Source organism: Macaca mulatta, chromosome 11 (assembly GCF_049350105.2).
Source record: "Macaca mulatta isolate MMU2019108-1 chromosome 11, T2T-MMU8v2.0, whole genome shotgun sequence".
NCBI lineage: Eukaryota > Metazoa > Chordata > Mammalia > Primates > Cercopithecidae > Macaca > Macaca mulatta.
Genome location: NC_133416.1, coordinates 129,103,419 through 129,128,141, shown reverse-complemented (window position 1 = coordinate 129,128,141; position 24,723 = coordinate 129,103,419). Strand labels below are relative to the sequence as shown.

The window sequence follows — 24,723 nt, the reverse complement described above, 5'->3', positions numbered from 1 at the left end:
GATCACGCAGACGGCAAGCACTGGAGTAAGGTCCAAACCCAAGCCCACTCAAGCCAAACTTAACTCTGACTACCTCTTTCCTAGCCTGGTTCAAACCTGATAGAGGACAGTCCTAACCAGGCACAGCCTCTTGGCCTCAAGGCAGCAGAAGGAGGCTTCCAACTCTCCTGCCGCCTCACCAAAGCCTCCAAATGCCTAAGTAGTACTGGTGGAGGATGTCCTGGAGCCTGCGGAAAAGTTGAGGAGGCAGACACAGAGAGGCCCAGGACTTCAGGTCACACAGCTCATGAGTGGCAGAGCTGGACCCAGAACCCTGCAGGTCGCTGGCTATGCCCAGCTGCGGGCTTAGTGGTACCAAGAAGGGCCTCTGGGTTGGGAGCCTAGCCAGGAAACCATTCCAAGGGCGGCAAGAGGAAGAAAAGAGAATCCTGCTCCGAGGATGCACTGGCTATGAAGCTGTGAGCCTTTTCACGTGTACCCAGTCTTAGCACAAAACAATGACGCTAACCAGTGCTAATAAACAGGCACCAGTCTAACCAGTCTCCAGACACAGCTTCTGCCCTCCAAGCTGCCCTGCCAAGGAGCTCCTGTCGCCCTCACTGTATCTGTCAAGAAACTAAGGCTGGGAGAGGTTAGTCACTTGCCTAAGGTTAAACAGCAGGGCAGGCTTCCCAGGGGCACCGGCACAGAGATGAACGGCCCGTCCAATCCCCCTCCTCTGCCCCATTTTTAGCCTATGGAAGGTATACTGGGTTGAACAGCATCCTTCCAAAATTCATGTCCACTGGGACCTTATTTGGAAACGGGGTCTTTGTAGATGCAATTAGTTAAAATGAGGTCATACTGTGTTAGGGTGGGCTCTAAATCCAGCGTCTAGCTTCCTTATACTAGGGAAGGAGGCCGTGTGGCGTGGTGACAGAGACAGAGACAAGCGAAACACAGCTTTAGGCTGAGCAATACCAGGGCTTGCTGGCAATTCCCAGAAGCTGGGGAGGTGAGGAAGGGTCCTCCCTCTGCGAAGCCTGTGGGGCAGCACGGCCCTGCCGCGCCCTGCTTTCAGACCGCCGGCCTCCAGAACTGTAGGAAACGTATCTGCTGTTTTAAGCCCCCAGTCTACGGTACTTAGTTACGGTGGCCCTGGGAGATGAACACAAAAGCAGGTGGGAGAAAAGGAGACTCCCAGGCCCTCAGGGAACCTTGGGCCTCAGGACAGCACAGGTTTGCCTTCAGAGGGCCCTGGAGGTCCCTGTGCAAGGGACTCCGGCTGCACACTGACAACGTTTACCCTCTTTGAGGGGGGTACGTGAGGGGTATTACAGATGTGCGTAGCCTTTGCCCTCGTGGAAACAGGCCAGGCTCTGGGCAGCAGGCGAGCATGGGCCCAGGGCCTAAAAGAGCCTTTGTTTGGGCATTCAAGTGGCCAGACCAGCAGCCAGACGCCCAGTCAAGCGCCTGCCAGGCAATAAACGCTTGGCACGTGGGCCAAATGCCCAAGCCGTACTTGGCCGCTTCCCCTGGGTTTTGTTCCAGAGAAAGGAACAAAACCCCTCAGGCAGGGCAGCAGCAGCCCACAGCCTCACGGCATGGCTGTGCCTCACTCGGATGGCACCAGCAGCCGTGGAGCCCCCCAGCAGCGCCTCTACATGCCAGCCAGGGTGGAGCTTCCACGCACAGTGCCAGCTCCCTGAATTGTCACAGCCTTGTGAGGCAGAGACTCCCGTCACCCTTGTTTTACAGATGGAGAGACTGAGGCTCCCAGAGGGAACCTGCCCATAGTAACAGCCAGTTGGTCTCAAAACCATCTTTTTCTTTTCTTTTCTTTTTTGAGATGGAGTCTCGCTCTGTCGCCCAGGCTGGAGTACACTGGCGCGATCTTGGCTCACTGAAAGGTCCGCCTCCCAGGTTCATGGCGTTCTCCTGCCTCAGCCTCCCAAGTAGCTGGGACTACAGGCGCCCGCCACTACGCCCGGCTAATTTTTTTTTTTTATTTTTAGTAGAGATGGGGTTTCACCGTGTTAGCCAGGATGGTCTCGATCTCCTGACCTTGTGATCCGCCTGCCTCAGCCTCCCGAAGTGTTGGGATTACAGGCGTGAGCCACCACACCCCACCTTCTTTTCTTTTCTTCTTCTCTCTTTTTTTTTTTTAATAATTGGGATATGGCCGGGCGCGGTGGCTCACGCCTGTAATCCCAGCACTTTGGGAGGCCGAGACGGGCGGATCACGAGGTCAGGAGATCGAGACCATCCTGGCTAACACGGTGAAACCCCGTCTCTACTAAAAATACAAGAAAATTAGCCGGGCGAGGTGGCGGGCACCTGTAGTCCCAGCTACTCGGGAGGCTGAGGCAGGAGAATGGCGTGAACCCGGGAGGCGGAGCTTGCAGTGAGCCGAGATCGCGCCACTGCACTCCAGCCTGGGGCACAGAGCAAGACTCCGTCTCAAAAAAAATAATAATAATAATAATTGGGATATAATTCACATACCATAAAATTTGTTCTTTTAAAGTATATAATTTAGTGATTTTTAGTATATTCAGAGTTGTACAACGATTACCTAATTCCAGAACATTCTTTTCTTTTTTTGGAGATAGGTCTTGCTCTGTTATCCAGACTGGAGTACAGTGGCACAATCTTGGCTCACTGCAACCTCTGCCTCCCAGGTTCAAGTGATTCTCCTGCCTCAACCTCTTAGCTGGGATTACAGGCACCTACCACCACGCCTGGCTGATTTTTGTATTTTTAGTACAGACAGGGTTTGACCATGTTGCCCAGGCTGGGAGAACATTCTTATTACTCTAAAAAGAAACCTTGTACCCAGTGGCAGTCATGCCCTCAATTCCTGCCTCCCGCAGCCCCTGGCTACCACTCACCTACTCCCTGTCTCTATTTGCCTGTTCTAGGCAGTTCTCAGCAATGGAATCCTACTGTGTATCTTTTTGTGACTGGTTCTTTTACTCAGCATCACGTTTCCAAGGTTCATCCATGCGGCACCCTGGGTCAGTGACACAGCTTCATTTCTCTCTCTCTTTTGTTCAGACCAGGTCTCCCTCTGTCCCCAAGGCTAAAGTGCAGTGGTGTGATCACGGCTCACTGCAGCCTCGAACTCCTAGGCTTAAGCAATCCTCCCACCTCAGCCTCCCAAAGTGCTGGGATTATAGGTGTGAGCCACTGCACCCAGCTACATAATTTCATTTTTTATCTTTGTAGAGACAGGGGTCTTGCTGTGTTGCCCAGGCTGGGCTCAAACTCCTGACCTCAAGTAGTCCTCCTGTGTCCCAAAGTACTGGGATTACAGGTGTGAGCCACCATGCCCAACATTTCATTTCCCTTTATAGCTGAACGATATGCCACTGTACAGACAGACCACAGTGAACTCCTTTTTTTCTGTGGTGGGCAGGGGACAGAATCTCGCTCTGTCACCCAGGCTGGAGTGCAGAGATCTCAACTCACTGCAACCTCTGCCTCCTGGGTTCAAGCGATTCTCCTTGTCTCACCCTCCCAAGTAGCTAGGACTAAAGGCATACTCCACCATGCCCAACTAATTTTTATATTTTTAGTAGAGATGGTGTTTCACCATGTTGGTCAGGCTAGTCTTGAACTCCTGACCTCAAATGATCTGCCTGTCTTGGCCTCCCAAAGTACTGGGATTACAGGCATGAGTCATCACACCTGGTAATCAACTCTTTCTTAACTAGCACAAGGCCTTTCCAGCAGCCATTTAACAGATATTTGTTGGATGGAGGTGGGACAGACAGGACTGGCACTTCCCATGAGAAATGGCCCCTCTCTCCCCTACACCTCATCACGCCAAACAACACAGAAGCAGGAGAGGCCCTGGGTCCCCTGGATCCCTCTCTCTTGGCCCCCACCTGACGTCTGCATGCCCAGGCCCAGGCGCACATGGCCATACCCACTACCTGTAGTGAAGGACAAATCGACACGCCACAGCACCCAGGAGCAGGATGATGGTCAGGTAGAGCTTGAACTTCTCATACTCGTCCTTGTAGGCAAACCTGCCACGACAGACACGCCCAGGGGAGTGCCCCTTACCGTGACTATTCCAGTACCTGGGCATGGCCCTTAGCCCCATCAGACCCTTGTCCTACAGCCACTGCCATGGCCCATAAGGACCTTTCCATCCCACTAAAGGAGAGACCTGGCCTTGACAGATTGGTGGTGACCAATGAGGGGAAGAGGGCCAAGTATGCAGAAGGTCCATGTCCCTGGACTCTGGTCTGGGGCTCTGGGCCCATGCTGGAGACAGGCAGGGGGCAGAGACAGGGCCTCTTCCCTCAACCAACTGCTGCTGCTGAAAGGCCAGGGTTTGCGGCCGTCTGGAAATGGGGTAGACTCAGGGTAGACAGGACTGCCCATCTCCCAGGAGAAGTGTGTGCGTGATAGGGCATGGAACAGAGCAGGGCTATTTCTTGTGGGAAATGGGAAGTCCCATCCACCCAACATACTGACTCTGAAAAAGGAAGGAAGGCAGGAACGCCTCTCCCAGGTGCGAGAGGAGGAGAGTGTCAGAAACTCCAACAGCCAGAGCCTCACCTGTGAACAGGTTTTTATTTATGCAAAAATTCTAGCTTGGATGCATCTTCCCTGAGCTGAAGGAGCAGAACACCGGAGGTCTCTGAGCCAAGCGGGAAGTGTGGGGTGGGGTGTGGGTTGGGGTGCAGGATAAGGTGTGGGGTGAGAGTGGAGTGTGAATATGGGGTATGGGGTATGGTGTGGGTATGGGGTATGGTTGTGGGTGTGGGGTATGGTGTGGGTGTGGGGTATGGGTGTGTGGTGTGAGTGTGGGGTGTGGGTGTGTGGTGTGTGGTGTGGGGTGTAAGTGTGGGTGTGGGGTGGGTGTGAATGTGGGTGTGGGGTGTGGGTATGGGGTATGGGATGTGGGGTGTGGGGTGTGATGTGTGGGTGTGCAATGTGGGTGTGGGGTGTGGTGTGGGTGTGGGGTGTGAGTGTGGGGTGTGGGTGTGGTGTGTTGGGTGTGGGGTGTGGGGTGTGGTGTGGGTGTGGTGTGTGGGGTGTGGTGTGGGGTGTGGGTGTGGGGTGTGGGGTGTGGGGTGTGGGGTGTGGGTGTGGGTATGGGGTGTGGGTATGGGGTGTGGTGTGTTAGGTGTGGCGTGTGGGGTGTGGTGTGGGTGTGGCATGTGGGATGTGGGGTGTGGGGTGGGGTGTGGGGTGTGGGTATGGGGTGTGGGGTGTGGTGTGGGGTGTGGGTATGGGGTGTGGGGTGTGGTGTGGGGTATGAGTGTGGGGTGTGGGGTATGGTATGTGGGGTGGGGTGTGGGTATGGGGTGTGGGTATGGGGTGTGGGGTGTGGGATTGGGTGCGGGTGTGGGTGTCGGGTATGGGTGTGGGGTGTGGGTATGGGGTGGAGTGGGGTGTGGATGTGGGGTGTGGGGTATGGGGTGTGGGGTGTGGTGGGGTATGGGGTGTGGGGTGTGGGTATGCGGTGTGGTGTGGATGTGGTGTGTTGGGTATGTGGTGTAGGGTGTGGGATGTGGGTGTGGGGCATGGGGGTGGGGTGTGGCATGGGGTGTGGGTGTGGGGTATGGTGTGTGGGGTGTGGGTATGGGTTGTGGTATCGGGTGTGGGTGTGGGGTATGGGTGTGGGGTGGGGTTTGGTGTGGGGTGTGGGGTGTGGTGTAGATATGGTGTGTTGGGTATGTGGTGTGGGTGTGGGATTGGGTGTAGGTATGGGGTGTGGGGTGTGGGTGTGGGGTGTGGGATTGGGTGTGGGTGTGGAGTATGGGGTGTGGGGTATGGGGTGTGGGCTGTGGTGTGAGATTAGGTGTGGGTATGGGGTGTGGGATTCGGGGTGTGGGTGGGATGTGAGGTGTGGGATCTGGGTTGTGGGTGGCAGACACTTACTTGGCCTGGTTGCTGAGGAGGGTCACATTCACATTGCCGAGGACCAGGTTCAAGTAGAGCCTGGAAGGAAACACCTGTGAGGGGCGTGATCCTTAGCAGGTGGGTGTGAATTAACAACACTCAAACTCAACACACCTAACAAGCACATCCCAAGTAGTGATGTTAGAAGATAGGGGGCCTAAGCTCTGCGGGTAAATGGACCCCCACATCGAGTGAGAATAATGATTGACCAAAGGACATTACACCTGTGACAGGAGAGTGTGCGGAGTTGATTTCCCCTCCATGCTGCCTTAAAGACCGTATTTCTCAGCCTGCCTTGCAGCCAGATGTCAGCAGGTGACTAAGCATAGCCAATGAGGTGGAGGCATAGGTACAACCTCTAGGTCAATTTTTAAAGAATTTTCTGGACCGGGCGCGATGGCTCACGCCTGTAATCCCAGCACTTTGGGAGGCCAAGGCGGGTGGATCACAAGGTCAGGAGTTCGAGACCATCCTGCTGAACCGTCTCTACTAAAAATACAAAAAGATTAGCCGGGCGTGGTGGCAGACGCCTTGAAGTCCCAGCTACTCGGGAGGCTGAGGCAGAAGAATGGAGTGAACCCAGGAGGCGGACCTTGCAGTGAGCCGAGATCCGGCCACTGCACTCCAGCCTGGGCAACGGAGTGAGACTCCGTCTCAAAAAAAAAAAAAAAAGGATTTTCTTTATTTTTCATTATTATTATTATCATTGTTATTATTTTTAGAGACAGGGTCTCACTCTGTTGCCCAGGCTAGAGTGCAATGGCATGATCATAGCTCACTGCAGTGTTGTAGTTTTTTTTGACAGAGTCTCGCTCTGTTGCCCAGACTGGACTGCAGTGGCATGATCAGGACTCGCTGTAACCTCCACCTCCCGGGTTCAAGCGATTCTCCTGCCTCAGCCTCCCAAGTAGCTGGGATTACAGGTACGTGCCACCACACCCAGCTAATTTTTGTATTTTTAGTAGGTTTAGGGGTTTCACCATGTTGGCCAGGCTGGTCTTGAACTCCTAACCTTAACCCGCCTCAGTCTCCCAAGGTGCTGGGATTACAGGCGTGAGCCACTGTGCCCAGCCTCACTGCAGTCTTAAACCCCTAGGCTCAAGTAGTCCTCCTACCTCAGTCACCAAAGTAGCTAGGATTACGGGTACACACCACCATGCCAATTTTGTTAAAGCTTTTTAGAGATGAGGTCTCACGATGTTGTCCAGGCTGGTCTTGAATTCCCGGGCTCAAGTGATCCTCCCACCTCGGCCTCCCGAAGTGCTGGGATGACAGGCACAAGCCACCACACCCAGCCTTGAGCTGGGTTTTCTATCATTTGCAATCCAACGATTCCCAACCGAGGTAAGAGGCACAGAGGGGCAGGAGGCAGATGCGCATGGCACTGTAAGAGGGTCACGAATGCTAGGCTGCTGTTCATTCTGCAGAAAATGATCATCACTTAACTCAGGGAGTCTTTACCCAAACATAGTAAAAAAGGAGAAGCTCAGAGGAATGGGTTAAAATGTAACAGGGCTAACCAGCTCCCTCCCACCTGCTACAGGCCTGAAAGGTGCCCCGCCTCCTAGCGCAGGCTCTGACTCAGCCCTAGGCTGATCCGGAAAACAGGGTCAGGGTGAACTGACTGGGCTCAGCAGCGTATGCCGGGTCACGATGATACCAGGCTGTAAGCAGCTCTCTCCAGAACAAGGTGGCAATGACATCACTTGAGGGAGGGAGCGGGGACTTCTCTGAAGGGGGAAAATAGAAAGAACGTGGGCTTTGGAGTCAGAATGTCTGCTGTTCACATCCTGGTGTGGCCAAACATTCACTGATGTCTCTGAATCTTGTAAAAATGGGGATCTCTTGGTCTGACGCACAGGTTGTTGAGGATAAAACGAGTGACATCACAGGAGTTCCTGGCACCGCTCTGAGCGTACAGGAGGCACTCAATGTTTGTTCTCCTGGGAGAGAACACCTCCCTCTTAACCCCAGGTGGCGCCAGGCATGTGGTAGGTGCTGGTTCCTTGCAACGGCCCTCCCAGGAATACTGCCGTCCCACGGTGTGGCTAAGGTGCTCTCCTGGGCTCACGGAGGAATGCGTAAGGAAGCCTTCTTATGTCTCCTGCCCTTTCTTCCCTCTTTCCCCTTCAATCTGAGCACCAGCAGGAAGGTGAGAATTATATGGACCAGCTGTGCTAGGCCTGGGCATGGGCCTGTGCTAGGGGTGGGGAGGTTGCCAACTCCTACCCGTTCTTCTTGGGCAGGTAGGCCTCCATGTCGAAGAAGACGTCCTGCCGCTCCTTGATATTTGCGGCCATCTGCTGAACGAGCTCCGCCTCCTCCTGGCTGGTATGGCGTTTGCACCTGTGGACAGAGATGCAAGCACAGGGGAAGGGGCGTCACTCAGAGGGAGGAGGGCTATGGACTCCCCCAGTCCCAGCCTCCCACCTTCTACCCTAGTGTGTCCCACCTTCTACCCCAGTGCCTCCCACCTTCTACCCCAGCCTCCCACCTTCTACCCCGTGCCTCCACCTTCTACCCCAGTGCCTCTTGCAACCACAGTTCCCTATCTCAACTCTCTGGGTTGGGGGAGTGATGCTGCCTCCCAGGTAGTCTTGTGACTTTCGGTAAATCCTTAAACCTCTCTGCCTTATTTTCCATACCTGAAAAACTGGGATAACCTCAAGTCTACCTCACAGACAATAGCCTGGTGAGGATTAAATGAGTAAGTACAGCATACAGCATCTAGAATAATACTTGATAGTATGAGCTCAAGGGATAATTACTAACAATACTATTTTTCTTTTCATTTTTCTTTCTTTTTTTTTTTATGAGACAGAGTCTCGCTCTGTCACCCAGGCTGGAGTGCAGTGGCGCCATCTTGGCTCACTGCAAGCTCTGCCTCCCGGGTTCACGCCATTCTCCTGCCTCAGCCTCCCGAGTAGCTGGGATTACAGGCTCCTGCCACCACGCCCGGCTAATGTTTTTGTATTTTTAGTAGAGACGGGGTTTCACTGTGTTAGCCAGGATGGTCTTGATCTCCTGACCTCATGATCTGCCTGCCTCAGCCTCCCAAAGTGCCGGGATTATAGGCGTGAGCCACCACGCCTGGCCTTCGTCTCATTTTTCTAAAGAAATAGCTAGCAGGCATGATGTTATAGTCCCAGCACATACGCCTATGATCTCAGCACTTTGGAAGGCCAGGGCGGGAAGATCACTTGAGGCCAGGAGTTTGAGGCCAGCCTGACCAACATAGCAAGACCCAGTCTCTACAAAAAATTAATCAAAGAAAACAACCAAGGCCAGGTGTGGTGGCTCATGCCTGTAATCCCAGCACTTTGGGAGGCTGAGGCGGGCCGATCACCTCAGGTCGGGAGTTCAAGACCAGCATGACCAACATGGAGAAACCCCATCTCTACTAAAAATACAAAATAAGCTGGGCATGGTGGTGCATGGCTGTAATCCCACCTACTTGGGAGGCTGAGGCAGGAGAATCACTTGAACCTGGGAGGCAGAGGTTGCAGTGAGCCAAGATCGCACCATTGCACTCCAGCCTGAGCAACAAGAGCGAAACTCTATCTCAAAAAAAAAAAAAAAAAAAAAGACGGGGGAGGTGCTTAAGAAAACAACCAGGGGCTGGATGTGGTGGCTCATGCCTGTAATCCCAGCACTTTGGGAAACTGAAGTGGGCAGATCACCTGAAGTCAGGAGTTCGAGACCAGCCTGGTCAACATGGCAAAACCCTGTCTCTACTGAAAATATAAAAATTAGCTAGGCATGGTGGTGAGCCCCTGTAATCCCAGCTACTTGGGAGGCTGAGGCAGGAGAATTGCTTGAACCCAGGAGGCAGAGGTTGCAGTGAGCCGAGATCGTGCCACTGCACTCCAGCCTGGGTGACACAGCGAGACTCTGACTCAAAAACAACAACAACAACAGTAACAAAAAACAACCACCAAGCATGGTGATGCACGCCTGAAGTCCTAATATTCATGAGGCTAAGGTGGGAGGATTGCTTGAGCCCAGGAGATCAAGGCTGTGGTGAGCCATGATTGCGCCACTGCACTCCAGCCTGGGTGACAGAGCAAGACCCTATCTCAAAAAAAATAAGACCGGGCACAGTGGCTCACGCCTGTAATCCCAGCACTTTGGGAGGCCAAGGCAGGAGGATCGCTTGAGGTCAGGAGTTTGAGACCAGCCTGGCCAACATAGTGAAACCCTGTCTCTAGTAAAAGTACAAAAATTAGCTGGGCGTGGTGGTGGGCACCCGTAATTCCAGATACTCAGGAGGCTAAGACAGGAAGGAGAATTGCTTGAACCCAGGAAGCAGAGGTTGCAGTGAGCTGAGATTGTGCCGCTGCACTCCAGCCTGGGCGACAGAGCGAGACTCCATCTCTGAATGAATGAATGAATGAATGAATCAATCAATCAATCGATATAATTTTTAAAAATAGAAATAAAGGAATAACCTACAGATTACCAAGAGGACAGACAGAAAGCCCCTGAAAGCATAAGCAGTCGACCAGTTAAGGTCTGTTATTCTTTGGTAACATGGAACTCTCAAAACTAGAAAAGAAGCCAGCAGAGACATCTCAGAATGGCAGGGGTCCTTGGTCTAAGACCCTAACTCATGGGTCAACCTTCTAACTCAGTACTTCTCAACTGGGAGCAGCCGGCAATGCCTGGAGACATCTCGGTGGTCACACCTGTGGCGGAAGTGCTACTGGCATCGGTGGGCAGAGGCCAGGGATGCTACTCACTATCCCACAGTGCACTGCACAGCCCCCACAGACCCATCAATAGTGCTGAGGTTAGCCATGTGCCCATCTGTGAAGCAATCACTGAGAATCTGAAAAACTCTGGACTGAAAAAACTCTAGACTCTGAGTCCTGCCATTACCAAGACGTGTTTTTCCAAAGCCACATCTGGTGATGTGTTTGCATGGGGCCATCCACACTCTCTACCCCTTAGTTGCAGGCCTCCATTTTCAAAATGGCCAGCCACACTGAGAGCTATAATCAGGACCTTCCTCCAAAATTGTCCACAAGGAAAGAGTTAACCAAGAGTCCCAGATTCTAAAATAGAAGCCTAGCTAAGTGACTTGGGACAAGTCACTTGGAGCCTCAGTTTCCCTGCCTGACAAGGGGGTCACCGCATCCACTGGGCCCCTTCACATACCAGGCAGGAAGGGACTTCCCAGACCTGGAGAAGTCAGGAAATGAACACGATCCAGGCCTGGGGAACCGAACTAAGCTATGAGCTCAAGCACATCTCCACCAGGGATGGCAACCTAGTGGCCACTACCCCAGAGACCCCAGGGGGGAGGACACCCCACACCCACGAAAGGACGCTGCCTGTTTACTTGTCCAGCAGGGCACCTTCCTATAACAGCACCCACCTTTCCCCTGGGAAACTACTCATCTTCTTCTCCCACCACCCACATGGCTGTCCCTCCACTTCCCAGGGCCACAGACTGAGCGCACGGCATGGGGCTGTCCAAGCAGCTTCTCAGTGATTGGTTCACAAATGGGCATTCAACCAATCCCAGCCAATGAGGACTAACCCAGAATGTCGGCGGAAGTACTGGGAAAAAGAAACTTTCGGCCAGGCACAGTGGCGCACGCCTGTAATCACAGCTACTTGGGAGGCTGAGGCAGGAGAATCACTTAAACCCAGGAGACGGAGGCTGCAGTGAGCCGAGTTCACGCCATTGCTTTCCAGCCTGGGTGACAGAATGAAAGACTCCATTTCAAGAAAAAAAAAAAAAAAAAAAAAAGAGAGAAACTCTCCTTCAGCCAGGGTGGCACAGCCAGCAGGAAGCAAGGTTGGAGAATATAAGCCTGGCACTGTTGGTGGAGGGGACAGTCACCCTGAGAGTGACACCAATCCAGAGGAAGGCAGAATTTAGAGGGAAAAAAACAGATGCCCCAAAACACCCTTTGACCCCTGGATCCAGTGATGCCTGAAACAAGTCCCAGTCCTGTCTTTTTCCACTGAGATTGCCATTCTCTGCTTCAGCCTGTTTTGAGTTGGGCTTCTGTCCCTCAGAACCAGAGCAGCCCACGGGCTGCAGCTGCACCTACCTCTGGAGTGTGAGCTTCAAGTCCTTGAGGTGCTTCTTCTGCTTACTGATGGAACTGCTACACAGCGTCTGCAGCGCAGCCAGCTCCTCCAGCTTCTGCTTGTAGATCCTGTGCGTCTCCTGGAGGACAGGGGACCCCGGGGGAAGGTGTGCGGGAGAATGTGAACAGGTCATTTTCTTTTCTTTTTGACAGAGTCTCGCTCTGTCACCCAGGCTGGAGTGCAGTGGCATGATCTCAGCTCACTGCAAGCTCTGTCTCCTGGGTTTGAGCGATTCTCCTGCCTCAGCCTCCCAAGTAGCTGCGATTACAGGTGCCCACCACCATGCCCGGATAATTTTTTTTTTTTTTTTGATTTTTCGTAGAGACGGGGTTTCACCATATTGGCCAGGCTGGTCTCGAACTCCTGACATTGTGATCCACCTGCCTGGGCCTCCCAAAGTTCTGGGATTACAGGCATGAGCCACCGCGCCCAGCCAGCTTATTGTTTTTAATGTCATGGTCTTCATCTCCCGTGTTGGTTTCCCTAAATTGTTGGTGTTTGTCTTAGAAGTCCAGAGATAAGGTGTTGTTTCCCTGCCTGTGGTGTTATTTATTGAGAGGTGCGTGATGGTGGCAAAGTCAAGAAGTTACTGTGTTCTGTTCCCCCAGCACTGAGGCAAAGTCTCTTGTATTTTCCCATGGTGAAACCCCATCTCTACTAAAAATGCAAAAATTAGCCAGGCATGGTGGCGGGCATCTGTAATCCCAACTACTTGGGAGGCTGAGGCAGGAGAATCACTTTAACCCAGCGGGTGGAGGTTGCAGTGAGCTAAGACCACGCCACTTCACTCCAGCCTGGGTGAAAGTGCGAAACTCCGTCTCAATAAAAATAAAAACAAAAAGAATAAGCCACTGCTCGCTTTGGCAGCACGTGTACTAGAATTGGAATGATACAGACAAGGTTAACATGGGCCCTGAGAAATTAAAAAACATTGAAAAAGCAACGATAAACCAACAAACTCAAGTGACCTTTTTTTTTTTTTTAGCGGTTGGAGAGATGGATTTAACAGAGGGAGAGCAAAAGCGGATGGTCCAACAGTGAGCACAGAGGCTAAACTCCCCTGCCTGCCAAGCAAGGCACCTAGGTATGAAAGTTAAGTGAGGCCAGGCACGGTGGCTCATGCCTGTAATCCCAGCACTTTGGGAGGCTGAGGAAGGCGGATCATTTGAGATCAGGAGTTCGAGACCAGCCTGACCAACATGGTGAAACCCTGTCTCTACTAAAAATACAAAAATTAGCCGGGCACGGTGGCAGATGCCTGTAGTCCCAGCTACTCAGGAGGCTGAGACAGGAGAATTGTTTGAATCTGGGAGTCGGAGGTTGCAGCGAGCTGAGGTCTGCCACTGCACTCCAGCCTGGGTGACAGAGCAAGACTCCATCTCAAAAAAAAAAAAAAAAAAAAAAGGAAATCAGTAAATAAGGAAGAGGCAAAGGCTAAGAATTAACTAGATGACAATAAAAATAACAAGTGACTAGATGACAATTAGGAGAGACATCCAAGAATGCTGTGAATCACCTTGAATAGAGTGAGTCACCATGGCCCACCCACTAGGAAGATAAAAGGGTGACTTCCCTCTGTCCTTCCTGGGACCCCCAGGAAGGAAAAATCAATGCTTTTTATTTAATGTTTTTATTTTTTTTAATTTTTATTTTTTTTATTTTTTGAGACGGAGTCTCGCTCTGTCGCCCAGGCTGGAGTGCAGTGGCCGGATCTCAGCTCACTGCAAGCTCCGCCTCCCGGGTTCACGCCATTCTCCTGCCTCAGCCTCCCGAGCAGCTGGGACTACAGGCGCCCGCCACCTCGCCTGGCTAGTTTTTTTGTATTTTTTAGTAGAGACGGGGTTTCACCGGGTTAGCCAGGATGGTCTCGATCTCCTGACCTCGTGATCCGCCCACCTCGGCCTCCCAAAGTGCTGGGATTACAGGCTTGAGCCACCGCGCCCAGCCAATGTTTTTATTTTAAAATAATTTCAAATTGGGCATGGTGGCTCACGCCTGTAATGCCAGCTACTCAGGAGGCTAAGGCATGAGAATTACTTGAACCCAGGAGGCAGAGGTTGCAGTGAACTGAGATTATGCCACTGCACTCCAGAGTGAGACTCCGTCTCAAATACATATATAAATGAATAATAATAATAATAGTAATAATTTCAGACACAGGGGCTCATGCCTGTAATCCCAGCACTTTGGGAGGCCAAGGCAGGTGGATCACCTGAAGTCGGAAGTTTGAAACCAGCCTGACCAATGTGGAGAAACCCCATCTCTACTAAAAACACAAAATTAGCCAGGCGTGATGGCGCATGCCTGTAATCCCAGCTACTCAGGAGGCTGAGGCAGGAGAATCGCTTGAACCCAGGAGGCTTAGGTTGTGGTGAGCCGAGATCACACCACTGCACTCCAGCCTGGGCAACAAGAGTGAAACTCCGTCTCAAAATAATAATTATTATAATAATAATTTCAAGCTTGCAGAATTACAAAAACAATACAAAGAACTCGCTTCTACTCTTCACCCAGATTCACCAGCAGTTCCTTCATTCTGTATTTGCTTTATCCCCCATATATGCGTGCCTGCGTGTGCACACATGTGCATGCCTGCCTGTGTGTTCTTTTTCTATATCAGGCAGGCAATCAATCGTTAAGCCACAGCCGCAGGCCAAGTCTGGCTACCTAATTTTGTATGCTCAGTAAGACAGAAATGGGTTTTGCAGGGTTGAAAAAAAATCACTAGAATCTTTCATGGTGTGTGAAAATTATATAAATTGGCATTGCAGTATCCATAAATAAAGTTTTATTGGAACACAGCCACGCCCACCCATTTAAATATTCCGTGTGGCTGTGCTGGGACTCTAACAGCAAAACAAGTAGTTGTGACAGAGACCATATGGCCCATAAAGCTCAAAATTTTCACTATTTGGCTTTTTACCAAAAAGATTTGCCCACTCCTGTGCTAAACCATTTGGGAGTTAGTTGTAGACAACACACCTCTTTTCTCCTAAATAGTACAGTGTGTATCTAGTAAGAACAGCAATATTCTCTCAAATATCCATAGTACAATTATCAAACGCAACTGACCCTTAAATGACATGGGTTTCAACCGCATGTCCACTTATACACAGATTTTCTTCCACCTCTGCCACCCGTGAGACAGCAAGACCAAGCCCTCCTCTTTCTCCTCCTGCTACTCCTCAATGTAAAGACACAAAGGATGAAGACCTTTACAATGGTCCACTTCCACTTACTGAAGAGTAAATATATTTTCTCTTCCTTATGATTTTCTTAATAACATTTTCTTTTCTCTAGCTTTTTTTTTTTTTCTTTAAGACAGACTCTCACTCTTGTTGCCTATGCTGGAGTGCAGTGGCATGATCTCCAATCACAACCTTCACCTCCCAGGTTCCAGCGATTCTCCTGTCTCAGCCTCCTGAGGGATTACAGGCATGTACCACCACGCCTGGCTAATTTTGTATTTTTAGTAGAGACAGGGTTTCTCCATGTTGGTCAGGCTGGTCTCCAACTCCGGACCTCAGGTGATTCACCTGCCTCAGCCTCCCAAAGGGCTGGCATTACAGGCGTGATCCACCGTGCGGGGCCTCTCTAGCTTTCTTTATTGTAATAATACCATGTATAATGCATATACAAAATGTGTGTTAATTGACTGTCTCTGTTATCAGTGAGACTCTGCTCAACATTAGGCTGATAGAAGTTTTGTGGGAGTTGCCGGGCACATTGACTCATGCCTGTAATCCCAACACTTTGGGAGGCCAAGGTGGGTGGATCGCCTGAGGTCAGGGGTTTGAGACCAGCCTGACCAACATGGTGAAACCCTGTCTCTACTAAAAGTGCAAAAATTAGCCAGACATGGTGGAGGGCACCTGTAATCAGGAGGCTGAGGCAGGAGAATCACTTCAACCTGGGAGGCGGAGATTGCAGTGAGCTGAGATCACACAACTGCACTGTCTCCAAAACAAAAAAAAAATAGTAGTTTTGGAGGAGTCGAAAGTTTCTGGCCAGGCTGGGTGGTTCACACCTGCAATCCCTGCACTTTGGGAGGCTGTGGTGGGTGGATCACTTGAGGCCAGGTGTTCAAGACCAGCCTGGTCGACATGGTGAAACCCCATCTCTACTAAAAATACAAAAATTAGCCAGGTGTGGTGCGGGCGCCTGTAGTTCCAGATACTCGGGAGGCTGAGGTGAGATGATTACTTGAACCCAGGAGGTGGAGGCTGTAGTAAGCTGAGATCATGTCACTGCACTCCAGCCTCGTTAACAGAGGGAGACTCTGTTTCAAAAAAAAAAAAAAAAAAGTTATATACTTGGCTTTTCAACTGATTGGCACCCCAACCCCACCTTGTTCAAGGGTCAATCGTCTAGAAAATGTAACGTTGATATAACACAATGCTACGGCCTCACATACCACTCAAATTCAAATTTTGTTGACTGTCTCTTTTATGGCAATTTTCCTTCAGATCTTAGATCCAATTCAGTCTCATGTCTTCTGGTACGGTTCAATCTCCCAATCTCTGCCTTTCGTGAATTTAAGTTTGTTATTGTTTTTTGTTTTTTGAGACAGAGTTTGACTCTTGTCGCCCAGGCCAGAGTACAGTGGTGTGATCCTGGCTCACTGCAACCTCTGCCTCCCAGGTTCAAGCGATTCTCCTGCCTCAGCCTCCCAAGTAGCTGGGATTACAGGTGCCACCATACCCAGCTAATTTCTGTATTTTTAGGAGAGACGGATGGGGTTTCACCATGTTGACCAGGCTGGTCTGGAACTCCTGACCTCAAATGATCCTCCCACCTCGGCCTCCCAAAGTGCTGGGATTACAGGCATGAGCCACCGTGCCTGGCCGAATTTAAGTTTTTAAAGCGTTTGGTCCAGTTTTCTGGAAGAATGTCCCCCAGTGGGGTTTGCGGATGTTTCCTCATGATTTGGGGCATGCATGGGTACCAGCATGTTACTAAAAGGATGTTGTGCCCTTATTAGTGGCTCCTGCCAGGAGGGACACCATATCCATGATGCTAACTTTGCTGGGTAAAGGCAGCCAGGATGCCCACCCAGCTTCTGCACTATGTAGTGTCCAACTTTCCATTGGCAATTAACAAGTTATCCGTGTGAAGAAAGGCTGTGTTTTAATCACTTTTGAATTCTTCAGTGCTAAACAGCCCTCTATGTCCAACAAATACCTGCTGGTAATGAAACCAGACGAGGAGGACAGAGGTGGAGAGATCCTGCCCAGACAACGCAGCCTTGGGGAAGACAGGGCCCTGGCCTGAGAAGCTGCTGTGAGATAAGGGCCCTGCACCCCTCCTGGTGGCCTTTGGTGCTGGTTCCTGCCACGAAGAGATAAGACCAGGGCTACAAAATCAGCTGCCAGATGCTCATTAGGACCTCATCTGTTTCAATTAATACATGAAGACATCATCCTTGTTAAAAATTAAAACACTACAGCTATGGCTGAGGTCTGCTTTTTTTTTTTTTTTTTTTGAGATGGAGTCTCGCTCTGTCGCCAGGCTGGAGTGCAGTGGCGCGATCTTGGCTTACTGCAACCTCCGCCTCCTGTGTTCAAACGATTCTCCTGCCTCAGTCTCCCAAGCAGCTGGTATTACAGGCATGCACCACCATGCCTGGCTAATTTTCATATTTTTATATTTTTAGTAAATTTTTAGTAGAATAGATTACAGGTGTGAGCCACTGTGCCCGGATTTTTTTTTTTGGAGACAGGGTCTCACTCTATCACCCAGGCTGGAGTACAGTGGCTTGATCTCGGGTCACTGTAACCTCCACCTCTCGGGTTCAAGTAATTATCGTGCCTCAGCCTCCCAAGTGGCTGGGACTACAGGCGTGCACAACCATGCCCAGCTAATTTTTGTATTTTTAGTAGAGATGGGGTTTCACCATGTTGACTAGGCTGGTCTCGAACTCCTGGCCTCAAGTGATCCGCCCATCTTGGCCTCCCAAAGTGCTGGGGTTACAGATGTAAGCCACTGCACCCGGCAACTTCTGCAAGTTCTGAACCACATATTTCATTAGGAACTGCTTGCCCTCCACTCTCTCTTCCCTGGCTAGGAAATGCAACAAAGGGCTCAGTTACCTTGAAGCCAGAAGCAGCAGAGCCCATTGCCCCTTCCCAACCAAACTAACCTGAGTCCCAGTGCAGCCTCATGGGACACAGCTTCCCAACTGTGATTTCTTTCTTTTTTTTTTTTTTTTTTGAGACGGAGTCTCGCTCTGCCGCCCAGGCTGGAGTGCAGTGGCCGGATCTCAGCTCACTGCAAGCTCCGCCTCCCGGGTTCACGCCATTCTCCTGCCTCAGCCTCCCGATTTCTTTCTTTTTTGAGACAGTCTTGCTCTGTCACCTACGCTGCAGTGCAGTGGCACAATCTCGGTTTACTGCAACCTTCGCCTCCTGGGTTCAAGTGATTCTCCTGCCTCAGACTCCCGAGTAGCTGGGATTAAGGGCGCATACAACCACACCCAGCTAATTTTTGTAGTTTTAGTAGAAATGGGGTTTCATCATGTTGGCCAGGCTGGTATCAAACTCACGACCTTGGGTAATCTGCCCACCTCGGCCTCCCAAAGTGCTGGGTTTACAGGCGTGAGCCACTGTGCCCCGCCCACTGTGATGGTTTTAAAACATGGCCACTTATTCTTTATCATGCCTCACATAGACAGGCAGTGCCTCTGTTCACTCCCCTTAAATATAGGTACGCTTGTGACTAGTCTGACAATAGAATATGGCAGAATTGACACTACATAACTTCTGAGAAAAAGTCACGGAAGGCCCTGTGGCTTCCACCTAAGTTCCTGGAGCAACTAAGTAAGTGGAACTAGTTGCTCTTGGAGCAAAAAGTACAGCTATCCTGAGGCAACCATGCTATATGAAGCTTTAGCCACACAGAGAAGTCCCGTGTAGTCACTCCAATCAATAGTCCCAACTAAGACAAATCTTGTCAGTCCCACATAGGTCCCAGACATGTACATAAACAAACGTCCAGGCGGGGCGCAGTGGCTCGCCCCTGTAATCCCAGCACTTTGGGAGGCTGAAGCAGGAGGATTACCTGAGGTTAGGAGTTTGAGATCAGCCTTGCCAACATGATGAAACCTCATCTCTATTAAAATTACAAAAATTAGACAGCATGGTGGTACATGCCCGTAATCCCAGCTACTCGGAGGCTGAGACAGGACTGCTTGAACCTGGGAGGTGGAGGATGCAGTGTGTTGAGATCGTGCCACTGCGCTCCAGCCTAGTCGACAGAGGGAGACTGTCTCAAAAAGAAAAAGAAGACCGGGCACGGTGGCTCATGCCTGTAATTCCAGCACTTTGGGAGGCCGAGGCAGGCGGATCACCTGAGGTCAAGAGTTTGAGACTAGCACGGCCAACATGGTGAAACGTCGTCTCTACCAAAAATACAAAAAAAATTAGCTGGACATGGTGGTGGGCACCTGTAGTCCCAGCTACTCGGGGAGACTGAGGCAGGAGAATCGCTTGAACCCAGGAGACAAAGGATGCAGTGAGCCTAGATCGCACCACTGCACTTCAGCCTGGGCGACTGAGTGAGACTCCATCTCCAAAAAAAATAAAGGAGCGGGGGATGGCGGGTGCAAGTTCCCCAGTCTCGTGAGAAGTGCGTTTAGTCTTCACGCCAACTTCCACGCTGTGGCCCCTGCTCTCTGCGTAAGCCTCTCCAGAAAGACAAGATGGTGAAGGAGCTGAACCTGATAAAGAGTCAGTGAGTGGGGCACCTCTTCCTGTACCTCCAAAGAGAAGAATTAAAAGAAATATATTCAGGCTGACTCAGATTAATTTCAGACAGAGGACTTCCAGCCCTAAGGCATGTATTTGATAAGGCAGAATCCAAAGGTAAAGGTCATAAGGCTGAAGACTTGAAGACTCTAATCAGACACATGGAGCACTGGGCACACAGGCTATTCCCTAAACTGCAGTTTGAGGATTTTATTGACAGACGAATACCTGGGAAATAAAAAGGAAGTTCAAACCTGTTTAAAACGAATTCAACTTGATCTCCCTATTTTACGTGAAGAATTTGTTAGCAATAATGATGAAGTTGTGGGAAATAATGGACATGATGTATCTGCTACTGAATGAGATCCCTTTCTGATAAACTCATCTGAAAGTGAGATGTTTGCTTCTGAGTCAAGTAGAAGCCTAACAGAAGAGCAACAACAAAGAACTGAGAGAAATAAGCAACCGGCCTTGGAAAGAAGGCAAAGCTGCTGAGTAATAGTCCCTAGGAAATGATATGTTAATGAATACACAAGGGGCACAGAGAGTTGAAGAGGTTAATCATACTGATGATGATCAAAAGGAGAAGTCAAATGGATTAAACGAAGACATTCTAGACAATCCATGTAACGACGGTCCTGCTAATGGTTTAAATGAAGAGGGGTAATTAAAATTTAGAGGAAACACTGCTGGACCAGTCTTTTTAAAAGTGCAACAATAACTTGATGCCTCATCTGGAAATGTTACTGAAGCTAGGTAAGTTTCCATTAAGAGAAAATATATCTGTTAATTCACCACCCTGCGAGCTTGGTGTTACTATGTATTTTTTCTTCTTTGAGTGAAAGTCCTTAGGTAGTAAAACTTTTATAGATTCTTGTTTAAAATCTGGTAATATGGCAGGGCCCACTGTAATCCCAACACTCTGGGAGGCCAATGCGGGTGGATCACAAGGTCAGGAGTTCAAGACCAGCCTGACTAACATGGTGAAACCCCATCTCTACTAAAAATATAAAAATTAGCCGGGTGTGGTGGTATGTGCCTGTAATCCCAGCTACTCAGGAGGCTGAGGCAGAAGAATCACTTGAACCCAGGAGACAGAGGTTGCAGTGAGCGGAGACCACGCCACTGCACTCCAGCCTGGGTGACAGAGCAAGACTTGGTCTCAAACAAAACAAAACAAAACAAAACAAAACAAAAAAGGCCGGGCGCGGTGGCTCATGCCTGTAATCCCAGCACTTTGGGAGGCCGAGGCGGGTGGATCACGAAGTCAACAGAGGGAGGCCATCCTGGCCAACATGGTGCAACCCTATCTCTACTAAAAATACAAAACTTAGTTGCGCATGGTGGCATGCACCTGTAGTCCCAGCTACTCGGGAGGCTGAGGCAGGAGAACTGCTTGATCCCAGGACGTGGAGGTTGCAGTGAGCCGAGATCGCACCACTGCACTCCAGCCTGGCGACAGAGTGAGACTCTGTCTCAAAAAAAATCTGGTAATATGGTATTTATTTGTAGTTATGCTTGTCACTTTATTTAAATCTATTTATTTATTCTCTCTAGTGTTTGTTTTTATAGAGATATGACTTCATAAAATGACTAGTATAAACTGGTAATAAGCAGTTTCTGCTGCTGGTCTGCCATTGAATGCCTTGTTTTCACTAAGTTGGAAGGTTTTGTTTCTGGGGTTTTTTTGTTTGTTTGTTTTTGAGATGGAGTCTTGCTCTGTCACCCAGGCTAGAGTGCAGTGGCGTGATCTCGGATCACTGCAACCTCTGCCTCCTGGGTTCAAGCGATTCTCCTGCCTCAGCCTCCCAAGTAGCTGGGACTACAGGTGCATGCCACCACGCCCAACTAATTTTTTGTATTTTACTGCTCCTTGAAGAGCAGGGCTAACCCATGGACAGCATGTCCACAGTAGCCTGGGTCAAGTTATGTACATATATATTGAATATTAATTTTTTTCTCTTTTTTTGAGATGTAGTTTTGCTCCTGTCACCCAGGCTGGAGTGCAATGGCACTATCTCAGCTCGCTGCAACCTCCACCTCCTGGGTTCAAGTGATTCTCCTGCCTCAGCCTCCCGAGCACCTGGGATTACAGGCACCTGCCGTCACGCCTGGCTAATTTTTGTATTTTTAGTAGAGACGGGTTTCGCCATGTTGGCCAGGCTGGTCTCAAACTCCTGACCTCAGGTGATCCACCCATCTCAGCCTCGCAAACTACTGGGATTACAGGTGTGAGCCACGGCACCCAGCCTGTCCATTTTTTAAAAGAAGTAAAAATAAAACTTATTTTGCAAACTAAAAAACAAGAAAGAAAGAAAAAGAAACTTTCATGGCCAGGCGTGGTGGCTCACACCTGTAATCCCAGCACAGGTGTGATTGGGAGGCCGAGGTGGGTGGATCATCTGAGGTCAGGAGTTTGAGACCAGCCTGACCAACATGGAGAAACCCCATCTCTACTAAAAGTACAAAACTAGTCAGGCGTGGTGGTTCATGCCTGTAATCCCAGCTACTCGGGAAGCTGAAGCAGGAGAATTGCTTGAACCCAGGAGGCGGAGGTTGCGGTGAGCCAAGATCACGCCACTGCACTCCAACCTGGGCAACAAGAGCAAAACTCCATCTCAAAAAAAAAGAAAGAAAGAAAGAAAAGAAACCCCCAGAAGATTCCAGCCCCAACCACGTGAGTTACCCCTCGCTACTCGAGTCCTCCCAGAAAAGGCACCAGACATCATAGAGCACAGTCAAGCCTCCTTCTGTGCTCTGTCTACATTCCTGACCCACAGAATCCCCAAGCATCAGGCAACAGTTGTTTTATGCACCGGAGATAACAAACCCCACTCACCCTGGGCCACGCTGCCCTCTGGACTGTCACGTGACAAAGAAACTACTTCATTTCTGGCATTTTACTTTCAGGTCTCTTTGTGACAGCAGCATAGCTTATACCCTAAACACATTCTTTGGGTTTTTAAAAAGTAGATTAACAGTATCAGAATGGCCGGGCGCGGTGGCTCAAGCCTGTAATCCCAGCACTTTGGGAGGCTGAGACGGGCAGATCACGAGGTCAGGAGATCGAGACCATCCTGGCTAACACGGTGAAACCCCGTCTCTACTAAAAAATACAAAAAACTAGCCGGGCGAGGTGGCGGGCGCCTGTAGTCCCAGCTACTCGGGAGGCTGAGGCAGGAGAATGGCGTGAACCCGGGAGACGGAGCTTGCAGTGAGCCGAGATCCGGCCACTGCACTCCAGCCTGGGCGACAGAGCGAGACTCCGTCTCCAGAAAAAAAAAAAAAAAAAAAAAAAAAACAGTATCAGAATATACATTAGATTCCATAACTTGCTTTTCTCACTCAGTAATATGTCTTGGAGATCTACGCACAATATATGGGGCCAGGTGTGGTGGCTCACACCTGTAATCCTAGCACTTTGGGAGGCCGAGGTGGGCAGATCACTTGAGGTCAGGAGTTGGAGACCATACTGGCCAACACGGCAAAATCCCGTCTCTACTAAAAATACAAAAATTAACCAGGTGTAATGGTGCATACCTGTAATCCCAGCTACTTGGGAGGCTGAGGCATGAGAGTTGCTTGAACCCAAGGCAGAGGTTGCAGTGAGCTGAGGTCACACCACTGCACTCCAGCCTGGGCAACAGAGTGAGACTCTGTCTCAAAAAAAAAAAAAAAAGAATATATGGATGCACTCCACTCTTTAGTGCTGTGCATATTTTGTGCTGCAGATATACTCCAGTTTCTTTAGTCCTTCCCCTAGTGCTGGATATTTATGTTGCTTCCCGTGTCTGACTATAACCAACAATACAATGTTGAATAATATCCTTGCACGGCCTCTCTGGGCACACAGGCAGGTGTGTCTCTAGAGTAGATTTCTCTGGGGGAAGAGAGGTAAAATTGTGGGTCAGAGGCTACAGGCTTTTTATTAGATTTTTTTTTTTTTTTTTTTTTTTCTCTGAGACAGAGTCTCCCTCTGTTGCCCAGGCTGGGGCACAGTGGCGTGATCTCGGCTCACTGCAACCTCCGTCTCCCAGGTTCAAGTGATTCTCCTGCCTCAGTCTCCCAAGTAGCTGGGACTACAGGCACCTGCCACCACACCTGGCTAATTTTTTGTATTTTTAGTAGAGACAGGGTTTCACTGTGTTAACCAGGATGGTCTCGATCTCCTGACTCTGTGATCCACCCACCTCGGCCTCCCAAAGTGCTGGGATTACAGGTGTGAGCCACCACGTCCAGCCTTGTTATTAGATTTAATGAATCTTGGCAAACTGCCCTTCAGAGTAGCTATACCAATTTATACTCCCACCCACAGCATATAACAGCTATCCACATCTGAGCAACACTCCATGCTATAAACATTTAATTTTTTCCAGGTACTTTTCTAATGTTCCACTGGTGATGGTGACTGGATAAGGATGGTTAATCCGTGGGCGTTCCCACAATATTGTCCCCTGATATAACGGGTCATTCCTACTCCCCTGCAATTCTCTCGCTCTGTCATTGGCCAGTCATTTCGGGGGTGGGGGGTGGTGGGGAGGGATCCCTCATTGGAGGTCACACACACCTAGTCCACCCCCAGCCTTAGCTCTAGGCTCAGGATTTGCCAGCCACGAGGAGGACAACATGGAGTGAGGGGAGCCACAAACAAGGACCTTAGTGTGACACATTCTCCACCCCCAAGACATTCCACGCCCACACCAAGTCTTCACGGATTCCACCCTTGTGCCAGCCTCACAAGCAGTGGGAAAGGCCATCAATTCATTTCTTGTATCTTTACTCTTTTCCAGACTTTCTTTCTTTTTGAGATTGAGTCTCACTCTGTTGCCCAGGCTGGAGAGCAGTGGCCCGATCTCAGCTCACTGCAACCTCTGTCTTTTGGGTTCAAGCGATTCTCCTGCCTCAGCCTCCTGAGTAGCTGGGACTATAGCTGCCTGCCACCACACCCAGCTAATTTTTGTATTTTTAGTAGAGACAG

General features: G+C 50.2%; 1 protein-coding gene and 1 pseudogene across 7 annotated transcripts in view; one reads left to right on the top strand and one right to left on the bottom strand.

Moving 5' to 3' along the window:
* The window catches only part of TMEM120B (transmembrane protein 120B), a 63,584-nt gene that overhangs the window by 20,226 nt on the left and 18,635 nt on the right, over positions 1–24,723 (bottom strand). For 3 of the 7 annotated variants that reach the window (XM_028830007.2, XM_028830008.2, XM_077955549.1), the window contains exons 2-5: positions 11,964–12,082; positions 8,131–8,247; positions 5,881–5,940; positions 3,918–4,013 (exon numbers count right to left, since the gene is read on the bottom strand). In XM_028830007.2, the coding sequence (XP_028685840.2) occupies positions 3,918–4,013; positions 5,881–5,940; positions 8,131–8,247; positions 11,964–12,082 (392 nt within the window). Of the gene's footprint in view, positions 1–3,917; positions 4,014–5,880; positions 5,941–7,097; positions 7,632–8,130; positions 8,248–11,963; positions 12,083–24,723 lie in introns of those variants that run through there. The other 4 variants (XM_077955550.1, XM_028830009.2, XM_077955551.1 and 1 more) reach the window with 3 other exon arrangements.
* On the top strand, positions 19,594–20,456 carry LOC107001055 (TIMELESS-interacting protein pseudogene; annotated as a pseudogene).